The sequence below is a fragment of the Glycine max genome, chromosome 20 (genome assembly GCF_000004515.6).
Source record: "Glycine max cultivar Williams 82 chromosome 20, Glycine_max_v4.0, whole genome shotgun sequence".
NCBI classification, from domain to species: Eukaryota; Viridiplantae; Streptophyta; class Magnoliopsida; order Fabales; family Fabaceae; genus Glycine; species Glycine max.
This window is the reverse complement of record NC_038256.2, coordinates 35,094,933-35,117,324: the sequence shown is the minus strand read 5'-3', so window position 1 is coordinate 35,117,324 and position 22,392 is coordinate 35,094,933. Positions and strand designations below refer to the sequence as shown.

The 22,392-nt window shown below is 33.3% G+C and overlaps 1 protein-coding gene across 1 annotated transcript; it reads left to right on the top strand.

The window, feature by feature from the left end:
- The first annotated feature begins 1,156 nt into the window (after positions 1-1,156).
- Positions 1,157-18,934, top strand: LOC100813263 (protein transport protein Sec24-like At4g32640). Its single transcript, XM_003555170.5, has 25 exons — positions 1,157-1,316; positions 1,472-2,369; positions 2,985-3,218; positions 3,499-3,573; positions 4,128-4,226; positions 4,766-4,877; positions 6,034-6,161; positions 8,522-8,647; positions 9,595-9,675; positions 10,129-10,206; positions 10,342-10,434; positions 11,763-11,817; positions 12,648-12,724; positions 13,075-13,146; positions 13,288-13,371; positions 13,852-13,971; positions 14,050-14,118; positions 15,303-15,380; positions 15,528-15,666; positions 15,897-16,061; positions 16,525-16,670; positions 16,966-17,145; positions 17,388-17,476; positions 17,594-17,625; positions 18,628-18,934. The coding sequence occupies exons 2-25, from the start codon at positions 1,548-1,550 to the stop codon at positions 18,735-18,737; spliced, it is 3,264 nt and encodes a 1,087-aa protein (XP_003555218.1). The 5' UTR covers positions 1,157-1,316; positions 1,472-1,547; the 3' UTR covers positions 18,738-18,934.
- The last annotated feature ends 3,458 nt before the right edge of the window (positions 18,935-22,392 follow it).

Below are 22,392 nucleotides of genomic sequence, written 5' to 3'. Positions count from 1 at the left end.
TTGATTTCTATGTCTTTTTATTCAAATTATATAATCATTTTATAATTCTGGTACTCTTAATTAATATTTAATACAACACAATAATTATAATGTTTATTATAAAAAAATATTTCATATAAGGTAGTGTATATGAATATTTGACGTGTAATATTTGACTACTATAATTAATGTTACCCGACTGAAATATATGGTCAAATTATCTACATTTTAATTATTTTATAGTATATAAGATTAAAATAATTAAAATGTATATATTTTGAGATACACTATCTACAATTTTCTGCGGTACAAAGTATGGATTAACAAAAACAACTTTTATGAAGGAAAAAAAAACTTACGGATAAAACTTCCGTTGCACCGACTCTGTTGGTTTTTTTATTTTTATAAGAACTCATTTGTGGTTTATAATTTCATAATTTTTATATTTTTAATTTTTGAAAATGATTTTTTCAGTTTTTTATTCTTTTTAGTCGTTATAATTTGTATTTTAATTTTTTTTTAGTATTTATAGTTTGAAAGTAATATTTTTAATTTCTATAATTTATATTTTAATTACCTTTTAATCATTATTAAAAAAATATAAAAATAATTAATTACAAATTAGTTATAAATTATAAATTATTTTTTATTATAAATTATCTTACGATAAATTGGTTATAAATTATTTATTAATATTTTTGTAGTTACTAAAATGAAATTAAAATATAAAATATTTTAAATTATATGGACTAAAAGAGAATTAAAATAAAAATGATAAGAATTAAAAAAATAATTTTTAAAATAGGAACTAAAAAAATTAAATTATAAATTATAAGAATTAAAAACATTATTTTCAAACCATAAGAATAAAAAAGATAAAAATCATCAAATTAGGAATGAAATGAATAATTTAACGTTTTTATAAATTAGTAAGTTTTCTCTGAGTGGATTGATATCAACAAGAAAAAAAATGAGTTGCGTTACATTGTTAGCATATAAAAAGAGGAAATACAGTGGCAATTGTAGTGCGAGAGAGATTATAATATACCTAATATTTTTTATATAATCTAAATACTTATAATTCAATAATATACTGAATATTTAGAAGAAAAAAAAATACACTATCTGGACCACAAGGCGATAAAAACATTGCGCAGGTTTGGTAAGGAAATAACCCGAACCAAACCGGTCACACATGAGCGAAGAAACAAATAGGCAGAGTGATCTGATATAATAAGCTATTTTTCACGCACCATTTAACAATTCTCTAAAACCCCCTTCTCCGATTTAAGCTCTTTCCGGTCCCAATTTTGCAGATTCGACCGATCTCGCAACAGGTTTTTCCATATTCCCTTACTTGATCTCGCAATTTGCTTTTCATTTTCATTTGCCGGATTGATTCCTCGATTGCGCGCTCATTTGTTAGTTCTTTTTTTTTTCCTCTCAATTTTCTGGAATATTGTGATGATTTATGAATCTGTGTTTCCTGTAGATTTGGATCTGGCGAAGCAGAAGGAGGATTGTCAGAAATTGACGTTGGATTTGATTCGATTCGATTGGATAGAGTAATGGCTGCTCCTGTGCCTCCCGGGGCACCTAGACCCGGCAGTAACACAGCACAGCCACCTCCCCCTAATTACATCCCTAACATTAGGGGTACTCCTGAAGCACTAGCTGATAATATGCAGAATTTGAATCTTAATCGGCCTCCCATGACCTCAAATCCTGTTTCTAGACCTCCACCATTTGGTCAGCCGCCACCTTTTTCTTCCTCGGCCCCTTCGCCGGGGATCCCTGGTTCCTCGCCTCCATTTTCACGACCCGGTCCACCTCCAGGAGCAATGGTGAGGCCTGCAGGGCCTCCTACTGGACCGCCATTTTCTACAGTACCACCAAATGTTGCCCCTGGAAGGCCTACTGGGCCACTTCCTGGTCAACCTCCGTCTTTTGTGTCAAGACCCCCTCCCAATTCTCTCCCACCATCCAGTTCTTCGGCTTTTGGTGCCTCGCCAGTTTCTGGGGCTCCTCCTCCGGGCCCAATCAGTTCACTTGCGCCACCTCCACCAACTCTCGGTGGTCGTCCAGGTCCTAGTCCAAGTCCTTTTATTTCGCCACCAATTAGTACTCCCCCTGTCTTACCCCCTACAAGTGCATCCGGTAATTTGATGAGTAATGGGCCACCTGTATTTTCTGCTGGGCCCATGCCAGGTCCCCAACGCTTTCCGGTTAGCAGTGTTCCACAACATTCAGTTGGACCTCCACCAACAATGAGAGCTCCTCCCGGCCCTCCTGTTCAGCCCCAGCCCCCATATCCCAATGTAACTCAAGGAATAATGCAGCCTCCAAGTTCACCTTTTGGAGCACCTACTTGGCAGATGCAATCTCAGCAGGTAGCACTTCTCTACATCTGAACTTTATTGTATTGGAATGTTTTTTATCCAAATTTTAGCTACAATATATTAGTTGGTTTCAAAAGTAGAAATTTTTTTACAAGTAGAATTTTATATCAGAATCTTAGTGTTGCAAAGAGTCTTGGAATAGCTTAAAAACAGGCATTGGATATTTAATACACCCAGAGAGTTATAAAACTTAAGTATACACATTTAAAATTGTTGATTCTATGCCAAGCATATTGGCCACATTGTAGGATCAGTTTATATTTATAGATTCTGCTCCTAATTCTAACAAAAGACCATTTTAGTTATGGGGTATTAAATTTGGTCTTCAGAACCATGTAAAATTGTCTGACACAGCTCTTCTAATTTGTGCACACAGGTTTGTATATTGGTGTTTTAGAACCTGTATTTTGTTATTGTGGATATTGCCTATTCATATGGTGTTTTAGAACCAGTGTTTTGTTATTGTGGATATTTAGACAATGAATATGCATTTGACAATGGTAAACATTTCATATCTAGTACCCAAACTGTGTTTTAATATGCCCTATATGCATTTATCCATCTTTTGAAAAGTGGTCTGGATTCTGATTATTGGGAATTATGTAGGTAGCACCACCTCCTCCAGTTCCTGGTCCTTCACAGGGTCCTCGGATGTTTGGCATGCAACCACCACTGCCAAATCAATCTATGACTACTACCATATCACCTGCTGTTGGTCAAACTGGAGCCCCCATGGCAGGGCCTTCCAAAATTGATCCCAATCAAATTCCAAGACCTACTCCAGGTTCCTCAGTGATCTTGCATGACACTCGTCAAGGCAACCAGGCAACTATTCCTCCGGTAGTCATCCGAAAATTATATATGTTTTTTCTTTCTTTTTAAAAAATGAACTAGAGAAAGAGAGAACTTGGCTTTATGTTGACGTTGAGGCTTTGCTAAATGTGCTTGCATGTTCTTGGTTCTTGGTATTATCAGTTTCCTTTTCTCCATTATTATCTTTTTCATTTTATATTACTCCTTTTTCTAAAGACAAAAATTTATAGTTTCTTAGCTGATGCTTTCTGGAAAGTCATTTACATTGCATAATTTGCATTAATATTTATTTTTTAATTTTGTACAGCCTGCTACAAGTGATTTCATTGTAAGAGATACAGGGAATTGCAGTCCACGTTACATGAAGAGCACAATAAATCAGGTCATATCTAATATCTACAATGTTTTTTAGATTTAAACAAGGTCATGAGAGATGCTAGGATTTCTCGGCTTCTTGCTTGTGTTGTTTGTATAGAGGATGAGTTTTGGTGCAGTGGTAAGGTTGCTGCCTCATGACCTCAATGTCACAGGTTCAAGTCTTGGAAATAGCCTCTCCACTTGTGGGGATTAGGATGTATACATCTATTTCCATAGACCCCATTAGGTGGGAGCCTCATGCACCGAGAACCCCCCTTTTTTATCACGTGATTTTATAGAGCTGTATTTTTGTGGCTTCTATTTTGTGGTTGCTTAAAAGGATTTGTTCTTCTGATGTATTTTTTATGGTTTGGCTTTTGAAGGGATTTTTTTTTTCTCTTAAGAAGATGCTTCATTCTATTGCTGTGTTCTTCTCTTTCTAAAAAAATTTCTTTTAATTGAAGTGAACTTTAGTCACACAATAATTTTCTGAGGTTGGTTACTTAAATTTGAAAATGTAGAGATTTCTGTTGTTATTTTGTATTGATTTTCTTTCATTTGCTTTGTTGAATGAAACAGATTCCTTTCACTGCTGATCTTTTGACAACATCAGGAATGCAGTTGGCTATGTTAGTCCAACCTTTGGCCCTTCCACACCCATCTGAGGAGCCCATTCAAGTACTGATGATTTCTTTCTTTGAAGTTTCTGCATCTGGTGTTATTTTTTGTTTAAGTGCTAGTCATAGATGTTTTCTGTATTTGTGTTTTTTCTTTTTTAAAGAAGTTAGGACTTTGCTTTATCTTTCTCAAATGTTTGATGGCCTGCTAGCTACTTGTGACACATCTGTTTGGGGAAAAGTTGCATACTGACAGCCTTTGGGTTTCTTTGTTCATATTGTAACTTTCTGTTTCCTTCTCACATTTGCTAGTATTTCCTTCGGGAATGTTGAAAAATATTTCCCTTCTTTCCTATAGGTTTTTCAACTTTTAAACTTTATACTAATTAGATCAGTGACTTCTTTTAATCCCAAAAATACTGTCTTCAAACCTGTTTATGTACAGTTGTAGTGGTGAATGTAAGCTATGTTATAATATTCATTTAGTTCACTCAGTTATCATTAAGTTTACTCTGTTATTTCTGACATATTGCCTTCATTGAAGAATTTGTGTAGATTTTTTAAAAAATAAATCTTTTGGCTGAATACCTACTATTATAGGTTGTTGATTTTGGGGAGAGTGGTCCTGTCCGTTGCTCTCGTTGCAAGGCTTACATAAATCCCTTCATGAAATTCATTGATCAGGGAAGACGTTTCATCTGCAACTTGTGTGGTTAGTACTATTATATCTGTTATACAATTGCTCATCCTACTGTTGTTTGTTGTCATATACTATGGAAGCTGCGAATGACATGGGATATAACTTTTTACATTGCTTTCCCTTGGAATGAAGAGAGGAGAAATGGGAAGCTTTATTTTGTCATTGGCGGGTAAAATTAATAGTGGTTGGTTGATAATTGTTGCTTGTATCACAAGTTTCTGCTTTTGAGGCACGAATTAGTTAATGCTTACTTTTAAGGATGCATTTGGAAGAACTTATTTACAACTTATTTAGGCTTATCTTATGACATATGCACTTGTGTAAATGTTTTAAAAAACTGATGAAAATAGCTTATGGTATATCAATAAGTTGTTTTTAGCTTATGAAAATATCTTATGAGTTATGACATAAGCACTTGTATAGTATAACTTATAAAAACAGCTTACAACTTATATGAAAAAAGTTTAACCCTATTTGCTCTTCAGTAATAGAAAATACTTAAATATAAATGCTTACATGATAAACACTTGTTTAATAATCCTTAATTACGATCCTTACCCCAACACACTCTAAATGTGATTAGGGGATGATGAGGGCTCCTCCTTAGGAGAAAAAAAGGAAATATAATGTAACGAGAGAAAGAGAAGACATCAATGGAGTGAAGCTGCGTAATTCCTCTTCATATCTGTTAAGGAAAACCCTTTAAAAAATCAGCTGCTGTGTCAATGAGATGCCATCAAATAATAGCATATATCGTTTGTTACATTAAAAATTTAGCCTCTTCAATTCTACCGTCTACCAAAACCACTAAAACTAGTCACCAAGTTTTATCCAAAGGACTTAAGATCCCTCATTCATCAAAAAGGCTGAACAATTTCATAAACGCTGAAGAACATGTAAGAATAGATTCTGATCAAGTATGCATGAGTCATGACACACATATCAGGGTAAACAGCCTTGTGTTGCATGTGATCCTACAATGTGCAATTAAGATGGAAAGTAGCTCTGATCAAGCTTTTAGTTTTTTTTAAGAAAATTCACTGGACCACTTATATGGCCTCACTATTTTTCTCATTATTCTAGCTTCTTTATGATAGGATTATTCAATATTTTGCTTTTGGTCTTTTTGTGACATGAACATTTTGTTGTTGATATATGTCTGTTACAGGATTTAGTGATGAAACTCCACGGGACTACCACTGCAATTTAGGTCCAGATGGTCGGCGTAGAGATGCTGATGAAAGACCTGAGCTGTGTAGAGGAACGGTTGAGTTTGTTGCTACAAAAGAATTCATGGTTAGTATTTGTAAAATATACAAGGCTATATACCAAAAAAATAAAATATACAAGGCTATATGAATATGAATTTTTGAGTGTGTATTTCTTTTATTGATTGTTTATCATTAGAAAAATGATCAATTTAAATAGTTTGAATGTGTAATATTTGTTGAAATTGAGGTGACATTTAGTCCTTCATGGTTAAAACCTGGTCCTTCTTAATCTTAGCCTTAGCCTTAAAACACAATTACTGGTTGGCAGTTGTTGAAATACACTTTACCAAAAAATTTAAGGTGTAGGTAAGATTGTCAAACTCGAGAGTTTATATAAACTCGATTTTTAGACTCCTAATTGTTTACATAATAGAAAAAGTAATATTAAAAAATCTATAAATAACACTTAACAAACTAATCTTAACACAACAATAATTTAGCATTTCAACTTCATAATAAAGCCAAATAGCAAATCACAATAATAAAGTGTAGGAGTACATTAGTACTGTATAAGATAATAAGACCAAAATACATAAATGACCAAATTATATGTAAGTTCTTAAAAATTAAAGTGAAAACATTTTAAAAAGGAGTTAATTTCTTCAAACTATGAGTCATGGTAAAATATTGTCATTGTGGGGTAAGAATTATAGTAGAGTTGTCAAAAACAGGTTGGCCCGGCCTGTTGGGCCCGATCCACCCCTTAAATGGGTCAGTCCAAACTTGCCCACTCAAAGTTGATTGTAGAAAAAAGTGGCCCGACCAATCATGGGTTGTGGGTTAAACGGGTTGGCCCACCAACCCATCTAAAATAAAATAAAAATATTTTTTTAAAAAAAGAAAATTCAACAAAAAAATCAATTTTTTTAGAAAAATATATTTGAATAAATTAGAAAAATATTAGTTAAATTAAATATTCCACTATCCACACATCACAACTAGACATTATCACAAGCTAGAAGTCTAGAACTATAATAAATTTTTTTTAAAAATAGTCTTGAACAAAATACTAAATAAAATAATGTTGAACAATATTACAAAATTCTAAGAGTGTATTTTAGGTAAATTTTACTCTATTTTTAGTTAAATAAACAAAACCCATTAAAGTCTTAAAAAAATATTATAAAATACTAATAGGTTACTTTTTAGGTGAGTTAACCTGGCCCACCATGGGTTCAACCTGGATGGATTGGGTCAAGTTTTACAATCAATTGCAAAATTTTCACTCTTTTTGGGCTCAGCCCGGACCAGTGATGGGCCAGGTTGGCCTGTGGGTTTGGGCCCATTTGGAGAGCTCTAAATTATAGTCGATTTCAAACTCGTTGACTTGCTAACTGACTCGAGAGTTTATGTGAATTTACATGAGTTTACCGAGTTTACCCAAAAAAGAGTTTACTAGAAAGTTAACTCGTGTTGTCTACATAGGCTCATAAAATCTTAAGAATTTAAGAGTTAACTTGAGAGTTTGATAACCATTGGAAAAGAAACTAAACTTGAATAAAATTGTCACTACTTGGATGCATAAGTGGAATTTAATAAGAGAGCAATTGTGACTGCCTGAAAGTTGATATTAGGACCATAGGATGATCTCATTTCATGAAAAAGGATTACTGCATTACTTCATAATAGGATTAATTATTCCAGAGGTAATCAGGTGAGTCGTTTTTCATAAATAAGATAATCCACTGGTCTTTTCCAATAAAAGTTCCTGAACTTCTCTCACATGGCTTGAGAACAAATAGGTGCTTTTATGGTATTTAAGCTCCCCACTTATAATAACCAATAAGTGAGGCCTAAATATGAAAATTATACCCAGTAACATTTAAATGGCCTAAAGCCCAAATGGAAACATTAAAATTTTAGAATTAATCCATTATTTTAACAACAGACTTATCCCACCAGGTGAGGTTAATCTAGTATTTTGATTTATAAAAAATGTTCCTAGCCTAAAATTATTAACAGATAACAGATTACTAAATATCTAAACCTCATAATTTTTGAGCAATTGTACTTTTGTAAATATCTAGAAAATCTCTCTGTCCCAATATCAACTGTAAATAAAATAGAGACAATTTTGTTCTTTTATGTATTTTAGTACCTCTGGTACTTATTTATAATATATCACCTATTTTTGCTGAGCAAAAAAAATTTATTATGCTATTGCTGCCTGTTTTATAAATATCTGTTTACTCTTATTTGAGCCATGTTTCTTTGATCTTCTGTATACTGATAATGTGTGGTTGATTTATATGTTTGGCTTAATTTATTTCATGTCTCTAAGCAGTTTATGCTTCAGTCTGGAATAAGTTTTATATTTCTGTTATTCTTGATTCTTCAATTAGTGTCTGTGATGATGACTGGTGTGTGATTCACTATTTTCTGTAGGTCCGTGATCCAATGCCTGCTGTATACTTCTTTCTCATTGATGTATCCATGAATGCTGTTCAAACTGGTGCAACAGCTGCAGCTTGCAGTGCCATAACTCGAGTTATTAAAGACAAAGACCTTCCTGTGAGTTCTAACTATAGACAACTTATCAATAATTTATATATGACAGTTTGTATGATGCATTGATGCTTAACATTTTCCAAATTTTCTTTTGTTTCATTGGACTCGAACTCATTGCTTCATTATACTCTGTTTAGATTGGAAAGGGATACCTTTAAGATTCTTCACTCCTAGCTCGCCTTAATTGCAGCCTAGTTAGTTGCCAATGTCTTGGAAAGGGATACCTATTGCAGGGATGACTAGAAAGATTGAGTGAAGCATCGTAGTGTGCAGCTACCGTGATGTTGGCTAGATGGTTGAGATTCCACATTGACTAGAGATATGACTTAAGTAGTGCTTATAAGTTATTAGTTGGGCAGTCCTCACCTAGTCTTTTTACAAGCTAGTTTTGCAGGATTGAGTTAGGTCATAAGTGCAAATTCTAGACTATGTTTTCTTGGAACTTGGAAGTGAGAATGATGTTATTCCTAGCAACCAGGAATGAGTTTACTTAAATTTTCCCCTTATTTCTCTTCATCATTTGTAATTATACTTGTGATTTCTTTACATTCAACACACATGCTCTACAACAGTATATATATATTATAGAGCTTAAATTAAATATTTTTTAGGTCCCTAACTGAATGAGTGAGTGGGGGGCTTAAAAGGGAGAAGTTTGTATGCTTCAGATCTTTGTTTCATCCTTTCTCATTCAAGGATTCATACTAAGAGATAGCACGTTGTGATTGTATTAATCTCCCTCAAGCACTTTGCAGATATACAATTAATGAATTCAACCTTTTTTTACCAACAATAAGAGACTAGGGAGATAAAGAATATTGAAATGATGTTTTTTTCCCTATTAGGAAGCTTTGGGTTTTTTCCTTGTGTTGTGACCAGAGATTCTTACAAATATCTCATATTGTTTGACATACACTTTATGACTAAATTTTTTGGTCTTGTTGCTACAGGAGGGTCCTCGCACATTGGTGGGAGTTGCAACTTTTGATTCAACAATTCATTTCTACAACTTGAAACGTGCATTGCAGCAGGTAGCACAAAAGTACACAAATATACATAGTCTGATTTTTTGATTTGGAAAATTTAGTTGTAAGTTCTTGTTTTCATTTTTTAGAAAAATATATATCATTTATGTGAAATTGAAGATGGAAAAATTTGTTATAAATGCCAGTATGCTTCTTTAATTTGAATTATTCTGCTTTTAGAGGATGAATGATACCACAGAATGCACTGTTAATTGCTGTCAAGGAAACTGAGCAATCATTTTTTTCCTGTTTCTGAGTAGTGGAAGCATTGCTTATCTATTATTATTTGTTTATATTGATGTTTTTAACTTGTTACTGAATATTCCTTCTAAACTTGTTAGAGAAATTTCTATTTAAAGTTCTAAGTAATTGAGTAATTAGTTTAGATAACTGGCTCTTTGCATTTTACAGTTTTGAGTAATTTATTCTCAGGCTGATTTTGAAATTTAAAATTTGTAGCCACTGATGCTCATTGTTCCTGATGTCCAAGATGTTTATACTCCCTTGCAAACTGACGTAATTGTTCCACTATCTGAGGTTAGTTACAAATATTTTCATGCTTGCAGAATTTTGGTAGATAAAATGATCATTAGAGGATGTAATTTACTTTGTTTTATTTTCCTTTGTTTAGTATGGTTCTTCACTTAATTGGTTTTCTTCTTTTGTATTTAGTGCCGTCAACACTTAGAATTACTTCTGGAAAGCATTCCTACCATGTTCCAAAATAATAGAACCTCTGAATCAGCATTTGGTGCAGCTATCAAGGTATTCATTCTATTTTTCTTTAAAGTTGTACTTATCTTTATTTGTTGTTTGCTGAGATGATTGTAGAGTTGGGATCAACATTTTTTTTAATGTTAATATAATTTCTTGCTTGTTAGATTTTCTCTACCTTCATACTTCCAAAGCTCCTTGGAAGCTCTTTAATGCTTGCTTTTTATATGTAATTCCCAAAACAAGGGAATGATAATAAAGGAGCAACCATAACTGAAGTCTTTAACTTCCTAGCTTGCTGCATTTCTGAGGTTTTATTTACACCCACCTTCAAATTTCCTCGTTGTATGTAGGATGTCTTTATGATGTATAGCATTTTAAGTTTCACTGGGTGTCTTTTTGTGGTATGCATGGAAGTTGAAGGGCTTTGTTATTTAATCGTATTTACTTTTGCTTGGGTTCCGTTTTGAGTCTATGGGCACCTCAGAAACATAGTAAAGAAAAAACTTGTTTTATTGTTTGATTGAAGTGAACAGAACATGGAGAAAAATCTCTCTTGAGGATTACCCCTTCACAAAGGGTTTCTCCTTTTTCAATTGAGAACTTGCTTGGTTCTCTTGAAATACATTTCCCTGAATTGTCCCCCTACCCTTACTTCTCCATTTCTCCCTAGTTATATAACTAATCCCTCATAGCTAACTAACTGTTCTAACCGTCAAAACTAACTACTTTGACTTCCCTTTGTTCTGCCATGCTTTGCTAATACCTTTCTGTTGTACACTTGTCCTTTGCATATTTATTCCTTTTCTTCTAATGTCATTTTTTCTCTTGTAAATGCCAGTATGTCGGATTTATTTAGGAAAATATGGAGAATGAACTTCTTACTGCCGAGGTAGTCCTCTGTGGTCTCTCAGAAACAGACAGAAGTAAAATATGAACAGAAACAAAAATGGTTTCTAGCTCTTCAATCCCTCTGCTTCCTCCCTGCCCTAAGGCCCCAAACTATCACTCAATGATTAGATTCCTCCTAGCATAATCCTTCCCTTCTTTTTAACCTTGTCCCTCATAACTTTTTCCTTGTTTCACATTTCCCACTCACCTTGGCCATGTGCGCAAGGTAGTTACACCCCAAATTCGACATACCTCTTCTACCCCTTACATTCTATTCGTTGCTTAGGTTCTCCATTGGCTATTACTTATCTAATTCTCTTGTGGTATGCTTTAGCAACCAAAGGATTCCTAACAGGCTATTGGCATTTGCCATTATTTTTACTGCCTTCTCACTAAGTTTGACAATTTGGCACATTCCTCTATCCCAGACAAATCAAAATATTATATGAAAATATGTTAATGCTTATACCGTTATCTTTTGCTTTTAGGCGGCTTTCCTTGCAATGAAGGACACTGGAGGAAAGCTGTTGGTTTTCCAGTCAGGTGAGTTTCTCAGCTTATATATTTGTTAAATAATTGATCTTTATATTACATAATTTTTGCTATCAACATCCTAAGTGGGTCATGATTGGATGGGATATATAAATTCATGTTATGTTAATTTTCTTGCTTGAAAGTATGCATCTGCCACATTTTTTATGTGACCAATTCTTTTTCTCTTTCGGGGAATTTGGATATGACTTCAGTAAAAGTCAGTGTCTAAATTAGAAAGTTACAAATATTCTGAATTACACATTAAGTTAAAATGAAAGAATATCTTAAAAAAATCTGGTTAAAAAACACAGTTTAATGACAGAAATTGAATAAATAAAAGAATTAATATGGTATGTTGATGCAGCATGTAAGAAGTCCACAGTAAATATTGGAAAAATCCAAGTTTCACATCGGCTAGAGATAGTGCCAAGTTTCCCTATGAGTTAGCTTTTGAGTTGAATTAGGCCAAAAACTCACATTCTAAGAGTAAGCATCACCGTTGACATTATCTAAAAGCTTTTCTTTTCATTAAAATCTGCGTCTTTGTCAAAAGTAAATAAATTGTAGTCCCTGCCATTAATTGTTCATGCCATTAAATATTTTAACACCTCGAGTAATGTTAGAATTATTTTTGTTTGCCCCTAGTGGTTAGACCTTCATTTGTATGCTTGTTTGGATTTTCCCTTTAATCTTTTGTTCAGTTTCTTGTCATTATTTTGTTTTTATCTTGTCCATTTCTTTATTTCCTTCTTTTCTGCAAGACCATATCTGTGTTTTGTTGTCTGGTTCATCATTTAGTATGTTTGGTATTTTTCATGACTTTGGTCTGTTGTCTCCAGTCTTGCCATCTATAGGCATTGGTGCACTTTCTGCACGAGAGGCTGAAGGTAGAACAAATATCTCTGCAGGTGAAAAGGTATTTGTCTCAATTTGGTTGTTGAATTGTTGATTCTTTTCTTTTTAATAGAAAATATATCAATTGTTATTTATGTCATTTCCTTGTTATAAGCTCAACCTTGATAGATGGTGACATGGGATGAGATTCATTCCAAATATTTGCAAGTCCCATTGTATCTAGTGATGAAAATGGAAAGGATACCAACTTTCATAGATGTAATATTTGACATTTGATTTATATTAGCAAATATGTAAAATATTCATCTGCATAATATGTTGTGGATGATTCATCTAATATTGTTTTATTTGTTCTACTTGGTGCTGATAGTTTTTGCATATTCTTCCATGAAATCCCATGTCGAATTTCAGGAAGCCCATAAGTTACTTCAACCAGCAGACAAAGCGTTCAAGGAACTGGCAGTTGAATTTGCTGAGTATCAGGTTGATCTTGAGTACTTTTGCTTGTGATTCAGGCATTACTTTTATGTCTGGTTGAGGTTGCTGGTTGATTTTTCTTGTGAGCTTATTTGATGGTTGGCTTGATATGGATCAGTCAAGTATAATTATTTTTTCATGCTGCAGGTTTGTGTTGATGTGTTTGTGACTACTCAGACTTATGTAGACATCGCTTCCATATCTGCTATCCCACGGACTACTGGTGGACAGGTAAACATGAATTTTTATGGCTTGGTCGTTGAAGTAAATGATTTAGGTATTAGCCTTCATTGGTTTTTATTTGAAATGAATTGATCAGCTATTTGCAGTAAGGATGAAGAAATTAGTGTTATTTTTAATCTGCTCTACGTGTATAAATTTATCTGTTTGAAAATGCCAGAGATGCTTTTAACCACTTGCTGGAAATTTTTAATGAAGGAAATGGAGTTAAAGGGGGAAGTAATTGAAAATTTTATGTATGTATGTGTGTGTATAATCATAAAGGGTTTTGCAATGGTACCATCTTTGTTAAGGCTTCTATGATTGTTAACAAGTCAAAAGTTCATATCAGAAGAAAATATTTAAAAGTGATAATATTATGTAATAATTAATGTTGTGTGTTTTATTCTACATCACTTATTACATTCTTACTTTTTTTTTCCTTTCAATTATGTGTTTTACATATTAAAGTAACTTCTCACTTTTTTCCAGGTCTATTACTATTACCCCTTCTCAGCTCTTTCTGATACTGCAAAACTTTACAATGATCTTAGATGGAACATCACTAGGCCACAAGGTTTTGAGGCTGTAATGCGTGTGAGGTGCAGTCAGGTAGTCTGTTTCACTTTCTTTGCTACCTTGTCACACAACATATAGGCTCTGCAATTTTCATTTTTGTTCTTTTGCCAGGGTATCCAAGTGCAGGAATACTATGGCAACTTCTGTAAACGCATTCCAACTGATGTTGACCTACCCGGGGTATGTATAATTTTCTTGATTCTGGATATAATAACTAAATGCATGTGTATAGGCAACCTTAAGCATATTTTTATTTATGTGCGTGCATGAACACATTGATGATTAAATGATATTAAGATCTGTTGGCATTTTAGATCTATGATGTAACTGACGTGTTGATATATACCAAATCACAATTCAAATATAATTAAAAATGTCTAAACTCCCAGGATTAATCCTCTTTGGAACAAGACTATTACAATTTAGGTGGTGTATAAGCGTTCCATAATCGCTTAAGCTAGCTGTATACTGGGTAGATGCAATCAATATTGTCACCAACTAGACTTTGTTGTATTGTTTAGATTCAGTTAATATTTTTGGATTATGTGTAAATTATGCAGAGAGATATATAATTGAAAGGAGGGGGGTGGAATCCATTTTATATTTGATGCAGTGACCTCCAATTCTAATGAAAATTTTACACACGTTTGTTGGTAAAATAATACCAACTTCTACTAAGATCATTATATCATCATAGATATCATCAATAAAAAAATATTCTGTTAATTTCTCTCTCAAATCCCTGCCTGAAATTTGCCTGCTGTCATTGAGCACTGGAGTTAGCTTCTTCCATTTGTATTTCCCCGTAAGATACCAACCCCTAAAATTTCCACCTTCCACACATTTTTTCCTGTTACAAACAAGGTTGTACAAAATTGAGAGCCAAGGGAGTTGTCTTGAAGATCTCTGTTTAATGAAGTTGGTTGTTCTTAGGATTTGGAAAGTCATCATCACTGATGGAACTGGTTTAATCGATAGCTATTACATACTAAAGTACTGAAGTGCTGGAGGCTTGAATTTTATTTACTTTTTTTTTTAAGTTGTGGGTAAATTGTGGGTGAATTTTGTTATTTTATTTGCACACTACATTTTAGTATTTTACTATTTTGGCTTATTTGAGTGGATGCCATCAATCAGCTGGCTAGGAAACAATTAAAAGAGAAAAGAGGTGGGGAGGGTGGTATTGCTAGATTAGTTTTCCTAGAAATAGATGTAAACAACATTTGATGTGCGGTCTGTGGTGTTTATATACTTGCAAAGTTACAAGTGGTACCATGTCATTTCTTCTTATGTTGACCAAAACTAGAATTCCATAAAGATACTTTGACATACTCAACTTGTGGCCTAATTATTCTTTTGTGCAGATTGACTGTGACAAAACTTTCATGGTAACTTTGAAACATGATGATAAGTTACAGGATGGATCAGAATGTGCTATTCAGGTATTTGGGAGGTTTACTGCTCGAGTATATTCCAAGGGTTTTATGATCGTCAGTTCACTTTATATCACTCTTGGAAACTTGTTAGTCACTGTGGATGAAAATATTCTACTCATTTTGTTCTGATTATGTATTCTTTTCATTATTCAGTGTGCCCTTCTTTACACAACTGTGTATGGCCAAAGAAGAATACGTGTCATAACCTTGTCTCTGCCCGTCACTAGTATGCTCAGTAATCTGTTCCGTGCAGCTGACTTGGATACTCAATTTTGCTGTTTCTTGAAGCAAGGTAAATATATCATTTATCCTTGATATGCATTGCCATCACAATTATTCTATTTTTGACAATTGTGATTGCCAGATATTGACTGTAAATTGTTAGCAGCTCTATATTGAATTTTGTTGGCTTTATTTATTTTAAATGTTCCCATGGTGGTGTCATTCTGTTCATATTTTAGATGGTGTTTATAGGTATAATTTTTGGGTGTAGGAATTTTAACACTTTTTTTTTTCTTGCAGCTGCTAGTGAGATTCCGTCAAAGCCACTCCCACTTGTTCGGGAACAAGTGACAAACCTTTGCATCAATGCACTATTTTCATACCGTAAATTTTGTGCTACTGTATCCTCATCTGGACAACTTATTCTTCCGGAGGCATTAAAGCTTTTGCCCCTGTACACACTTGGTATGTATGAATTTTCATGCATTTCAGAAATTTTCTGATGAACAATGCTGTGAAACTAAAGATATTATTTATCATAGTTTCTTCATCTGTTTTATTCTACCTTGCATATCAACCAGATCATCTTTAACCAATTTTCTTTTTCTTTATATTTTTATGTTTTTATTTTTTTCACTCCTACATTGATATGCCACTAAGGCACTAACTAGTGTGATCAAAATTGAATTGGATAATTCTGCATTTTAGAAGATATCATTTGAAGAAATTTTCCTGTGTTTTATTGGATAATACCGTGGATATGTTTTCATGTGTTTTAGATAGATGATGGCTATCAAAAGCTGATTTACTTTTGCTTGATTTGTCACTGGCCAATCTTGATTAATGAAATTCAAAACTTTGATGATATGATCTCCTTAAGAAGGCCCGTACAAGTTGGGTGCTAATTCATTATTCATTTATTTTTCAGCATTAACTAAGAGTACAGGGTTGCGAACAGAAGGAAAGATAGATGAACGGTCATTTTGGATAAACTATGTATCCTCTATCTCTGCTCCATTAGCAATACCACTTGTGTATCCTAGGATGATGGCTATCCATGATCTTGACTCAAAGGTAATCATGTCAAAAGAATATATGATTATGAAAAATCACGATGTTCTGTACAAAACACATTTTGATTGAACAGCATATTATAAAGTACTTAATCCGAACTTGATAATGTATCTAACTTTGAAAATGATACCAAATGCCTGTTTTTAAAAATAGGCATGTGGTACATGCTATTTGATTAATATGATTGATGTTTTTTGACTATTATATGTTTTACACTGGTGCGGTGGTGCCTAGTAAACCCAACCTCATCTTTATATTACTTCTTGAGACACTAATAGATTTTTATAAATTGCAGGAAGATGATGACTCTGTTATTCCTCCCTTTCTTCCTCTTTCTAGTGAACACATCAGTGATGATGGAATATATCTTCTTGAGAATGGTCATGATTGTTTGATATATGTTGGAGACTCTGTGAATCCAGACATCGTGCAGAAACTGTTTGGTGTTGCTACAGTTGACAAAGTCCCTACCCTGGTAATTTCCATGCTGTCCTGTCTTTCTTATCGCCATTGTCTGTCTAACAGCACATTTTCTGTCAAATTCTACCCCCAACTGTGGGTTTTTTCAAGGGAATTTTCTATCATCCTTAAATCATAGCCTGGTGTATGTATTTTAGTCACAGGACTCTTTAGGGTGATGAAAGAAACAGTTATTTTAATCATGTTGTTTTATGGTTTAGAACTGGCAATCCAAAGTTAACAATCGTGTTTTATCAGTTTGTATTGCAGCAGTACGACAATCCACTATCAAAGAAGTTAAATGAAGTGGTAAATGAGATACGGCGGCAAAGATGTTCCTACTTCCGGTAAGTTAATTGTTTCAACAATTATAGCATGTTCGAGACCTGGTAAAATAATCTTTCATGTGATTTGATGACTAAATAAAATGCAAATTTTAAATAATCTTTTTAACTCTCTGGCAGGTTCAAGCTCTGCAGGAAAGGAGATCCATCAGGTCAGTGCATTAGAATGATTGTGTAAACTTGGTTGCTTAATGCAGGCTGGATTTTTAAGTACTAGCATAACATGAAAGTTAATTTAGAACATAAAATCACATGGCTTCATTCCTCAATCGTATTAGCAATGCTTCATTTTTTTCCCGTCTTTCAAAATAGTTCACTGTTCCAATTGACTAGTCTTCAAACATGTTGCTTACTCTCTTTTGGTAATATTTGCTTCTTGAGCCAGTGCTGTGTTTTCTTGGAAAAAAACATTGCTTCTAGGTACTTGGTGTCCAAAACTCGAGGATGTCCACAGCATTATTCAACACCAAACGAACAACCTTTTTTTTTTTAATTAAAAATACCAAACACACTAGTTTTCTTTGTAACTTTCAACCGAACATTTTAATTAACCATCTTTCATAATCTTTGACCCCAAGCATTCTTCCTGATTTTTATACATGCTCAATGGTTCTATTTTTTCGTTTCATGATTTATTGTGGCAAATTCCAAGGAGGATGCTTTGTTATGTGTGAAACTTTTCTGGGTTGGTATATCATGGAGCAGTACTTGTAATGTAGGCAGTATATATACTAGCAGCAGTAGAATATGTTGATTGGATTTAGGCTCTCCCATTGCTAGGATTTTAGTTTCTTTGCAGAGTTACTTTATGCTATGTTGTAGCGATTACTTGCCTCACATGACCAAAACACATTTTTTTAGAATAAAACATTGTTTTTAACAATTAGAAATATTAGTTTCAAGTTCAAAAGTAATATGGTTAGTGAGTCTATCATGCTTTGACTTAATTTACAACTTGTCTGCTAAATTTTCAACAGAGCATTTTTTTCAGGAAATCTTAATCAAATGCTGCATTGTTTACTAAGATTAGTAGTTATTATGCTAGACTAGTTTAGACTAGGAAGTATTAAAATAGAAGAAAGAAATCTGTATTATGATGGTGTACATTGTTCTTGATTTTTTTAACTTAACCTATCTTATTTACCATCCATCAGGAATGCTATTCTTCTCGTATATGATAGAAGACAAGAGCGCAGGTGGCTTCTCCTATGTAGAGTTTCTTATCCATGTTCATAGGCAAATTCAAAATAAAATGTCATCATAACGAGTATATGGCAGCTTCATTTTTGCAAGCTTTTAGACCTAAATGATAGAGCAAGCCCCAAGTATAGGTGAGATTCTGCATATTTATGTGCATTCAATTGCCTTGAGTTTGACAGAGGAATACCAGAAGACACAAGTTTTGTTGATGTACATGTATAAGTTAATTAATGTTGGTGATAGTTGGATTTTTCTGAGGAAGTTTTTACTTTTTTTTGGGTTTTATAGTTACCTGACAAATCAAATTTTATTGGCAATTGTGTTTTCATGCGGGATATTAACAATGTGTCTCATTTATATTTTAATAAATAGAGAGAGGACAAAGATAAGTACTCCCTCCATTCCAAAACTATAGATGTTCAAGGTTAGTGCACATCCATTAAGAAATATTAATTGATAAAATTTTAGACTACAATACCCCTATTTAATCATGTTAAGTGGACATTCTCATTGATGAGTGGTTATTCAATGCACTAATAATTGTAAATAAGGGTATAGTTGGAAAAAATTGTGAATTTAGTCTTGGATTTGTAAAATATCTTTAGTTTTGGAACAAAACTAAAAAGTCTCGTTAATCAATGCCCTTAGTAATAGATTAAAGAATTAAAAAGAAAATATTTATTATGTAAACTATAAGAGCATAAAAAAATCACGGGAAGTGTAATTTTTTGTCTTCCAATAAAAATATTTGTACTTTAGGATCCGTTTTGAGTGGTTGAGTTTATTTTTGGTTTTCAAATGTAAACAAAATAAAACCTATTTGATAAAAATGAGGTTGAAAAGATTTTTAAATTATTTTTGAAATATTTTTATATCCATTTTCAAAACAAATAAAAAAAACAGATTTTGCAAATTTGATTTTCAGTTTAAAAAAAAATACATTTTTCATAACAATGACACTTTTTGATGTTATCACTATGATCCCTATCATCAATACTACCTTTATTATCGTCATCATCACACCACTACCTGTTATAACTGATTGCTACTATCACCATCATCATTATCTACATTACCGCCATCAATATCACCAACATTGTCATCATCATTATCGTCACCACAATCACCATCAACGTTGCCGCAATCACCATCACTATCACATTGTCAACACATGGTGTCACCACCAACACTATCATTGTTGCTATCACCATCACCACCATTGTCATCAATGTCACCACTTTTGTCACTATCATTGTCATCACCACTGATTGTAACTACCAACACCACATCACCCCCATCGACATCACTACAACCACTTGTCACCACCATTATCACCGTGATCACTATTGGTATCTCTATCGTCGTCGTCACTGTTGATGTCATCATCCACCACACAAATGTATTCAATCTAATTTTAATATGATATGAAACTTTCAAAATAAGTTTATTTAGAACTTAAAAACTGATTTAATTTTCTTTTGAAACTAAAAATTGATTGTTATTTTTAACAACTTTGAAACTCAAAACTAAAAATCATCCCAAACAAGACCTTGGGATTCCTTAACCCATAAAGCACAGGGACACCTGCTAGGTGGCGTTCCCCATTTCCTATACTGCACAGGGATGGGGACTAGATGGGGATGGCCAGGGGACGCCGTTGACTTATTCGATACAACTGACTACGACGAGGATGACGACTTCATTTTGTGGGGACGTATTGGGGACAACGGTGGCCTATACGCGCGTCCCCGCAATCCCAGGGGAAGGTTTCGTTGAAAACATTGTTGGAGAGGTTGAGGTAGCGGAGGTCGGAGAGGGTGGAGAAAGAGAGGGAGGAATGGGGCCGAAGAATTTGTTTGCGGCGAGGGAGAGGTTGGAGAGGAATGGGAGGTGGGCAACGTGTTGACAAAGAGCATGTTGGAGAGGTACAAGTTGGTGTGGTTGAGGGCGGTGACATGGTGACAATTGTCATAGGTGACACTGAACCACGAGCAATAAGGGATGGAGGCATTTCACAAAGAGAGAACGAGTGGTGTGGTGTCGGTAATGACTGAATGGAGAGAGAAGGGCACAATATTCTCTGTAGATACGCATATAAAAATACTAGCAACAAATTTTTCTATAAATTTTTGAACTAGAATTGACGAATAACCAATATAAATAATAGTGTTTATTAGTATAAAATCGAAAATGGGGCGTGGCCAAGTAGTAAGGCAACGGGTTTTGGTCCCTCTATTCAGAGGTTCAAATCCTTCCGTCCCAGAGCATATCCATTCATGATGTATATCATATTGGAATACAAATTGTATATCAGAATTAAAATTATTCCTCTTTTTGAATTATTTGTCTCTAATCTAAATCGACTTGCTTTTGAATATGTGGATTCAAAAACAAATTGAGTTTTTGTTACTTTCTTTTTTGGCAGAAAGGGTTTCACAAGGATGAAATACGTAAATATCTCTTGCTTCTTTAATTTTATATATGCAAATAATATGATCTGTCATTCAATAAATAAGTATTAAGAAACTATATTAAAACTATTATTATATTTATAAATTATAATAAAAATGGTGTAGATAATTTAATGAGTTTAATAAAATAGGTTTCGAAATTTAAAATTGATCGTTAACAAATACTTTTTTGTTAAATTAATAGCAAATAAATAAACTCCCTCAAAAAATAAAGCAAATAAACGAATAATGTTTAAATTGAATTTTCAATAACAATACATAAAATTTTGTCGTTTCCTAACCACATACCTGTATCTTAAGATTTTTAGATTTGTCGTTTATATATTCTGGTCCCCGTTTTGGTGCATCCTAGTCCTTAACTAATTCCCTTATAACAAACTAAATTGTTAAAATATGCATAGTTTTGGAACGGAGGGAGTAAAATCTTTCAAAAAAAAATGATAGGTTAAGTAAAAGAATTCGTTTTTACTTTTTAGTTTGTACGAAAACATTGTTAGACATACATTTCAGATTCAGTCCAGCCGTGCTAGACAGTAAAAAAGTTCCTACACGAAGAGTACGAATTCAAAATTTTGAACAAATGAGAGGAAAAATAAAAATTGTTTCCTAACTAAATTGAAACGGGCAGGATTAAGATTGACTGATAATGGATTGCATAGATTAGTTGGTAGAAGAGGAATATTAAAGTTTTATTAGAGACCTTGTTTAAAGTTCTTGAAAAGTGTATTTGTATTAAAAATTCGGATGGAAAATTTTGTTACGAATAATAATTTTATCAAAAAATTCGGTTTGAATTAGTTGGATTTTAATATTGTATTATGATATTAAACTGAATAAAATGCTAGCAGACACAATCTAGTCCATGTGCAGTGATAGGAACAGCGTTTTTTATTTGAAGTTCAGGGAGAGGGTCTCACAACAGGTATCATAAGAGGAAACCGAAGATAAAAGAATAAAAATGGATATTTTATCCATATAATTGTTTTTGGCTTCCACCAAATCAGCTAGCGTTTTCTATGAAAAATTAGAAAACATTATTTATATCTTCCAAAAACAAATGAAAATTCACATCATATTTTTTAAAATAATTTCCTACCAGAAAAAGGTAGTTTTTAAAGAATTTAGACTCTTATAAATTTAAGTTCTTGAATAAGAAATTTTTTAAGAATTATTTTCATCTTCATAATTCATTAAACCACACGACCTTTCCAAAATTTAGCCTTTCATTTTATTTTTATTTATAATATT

What these genes read in the sequence shown, in the direction of transcription:
- LOC100813263 (XM_003555170.5), top strand. Translation starts at nt 1,548, where the DNA reads ATGGCTGCTCCTGTGCCTCCCGGGGCACCTAGACCCGGCAGTAACACA. An exon ending in TGAAGAGCACAATAAATCAG is followed by an intron (nt 3,574 to 4,127) that starts GTCATATCTAAT and finishes TGAATGAAACAG; the next exon opens with ATTCCTTTCACTGCTGATCT. An exon ending in CAGGAAAGGAGATCCATCAG is followed by an intron (nt 17,626 to 18,627) that starts GTCAGTGCATTA and finishes ACCATCCATCAG; the next exon opens with GAATGCTATTCTTCTCGTAT.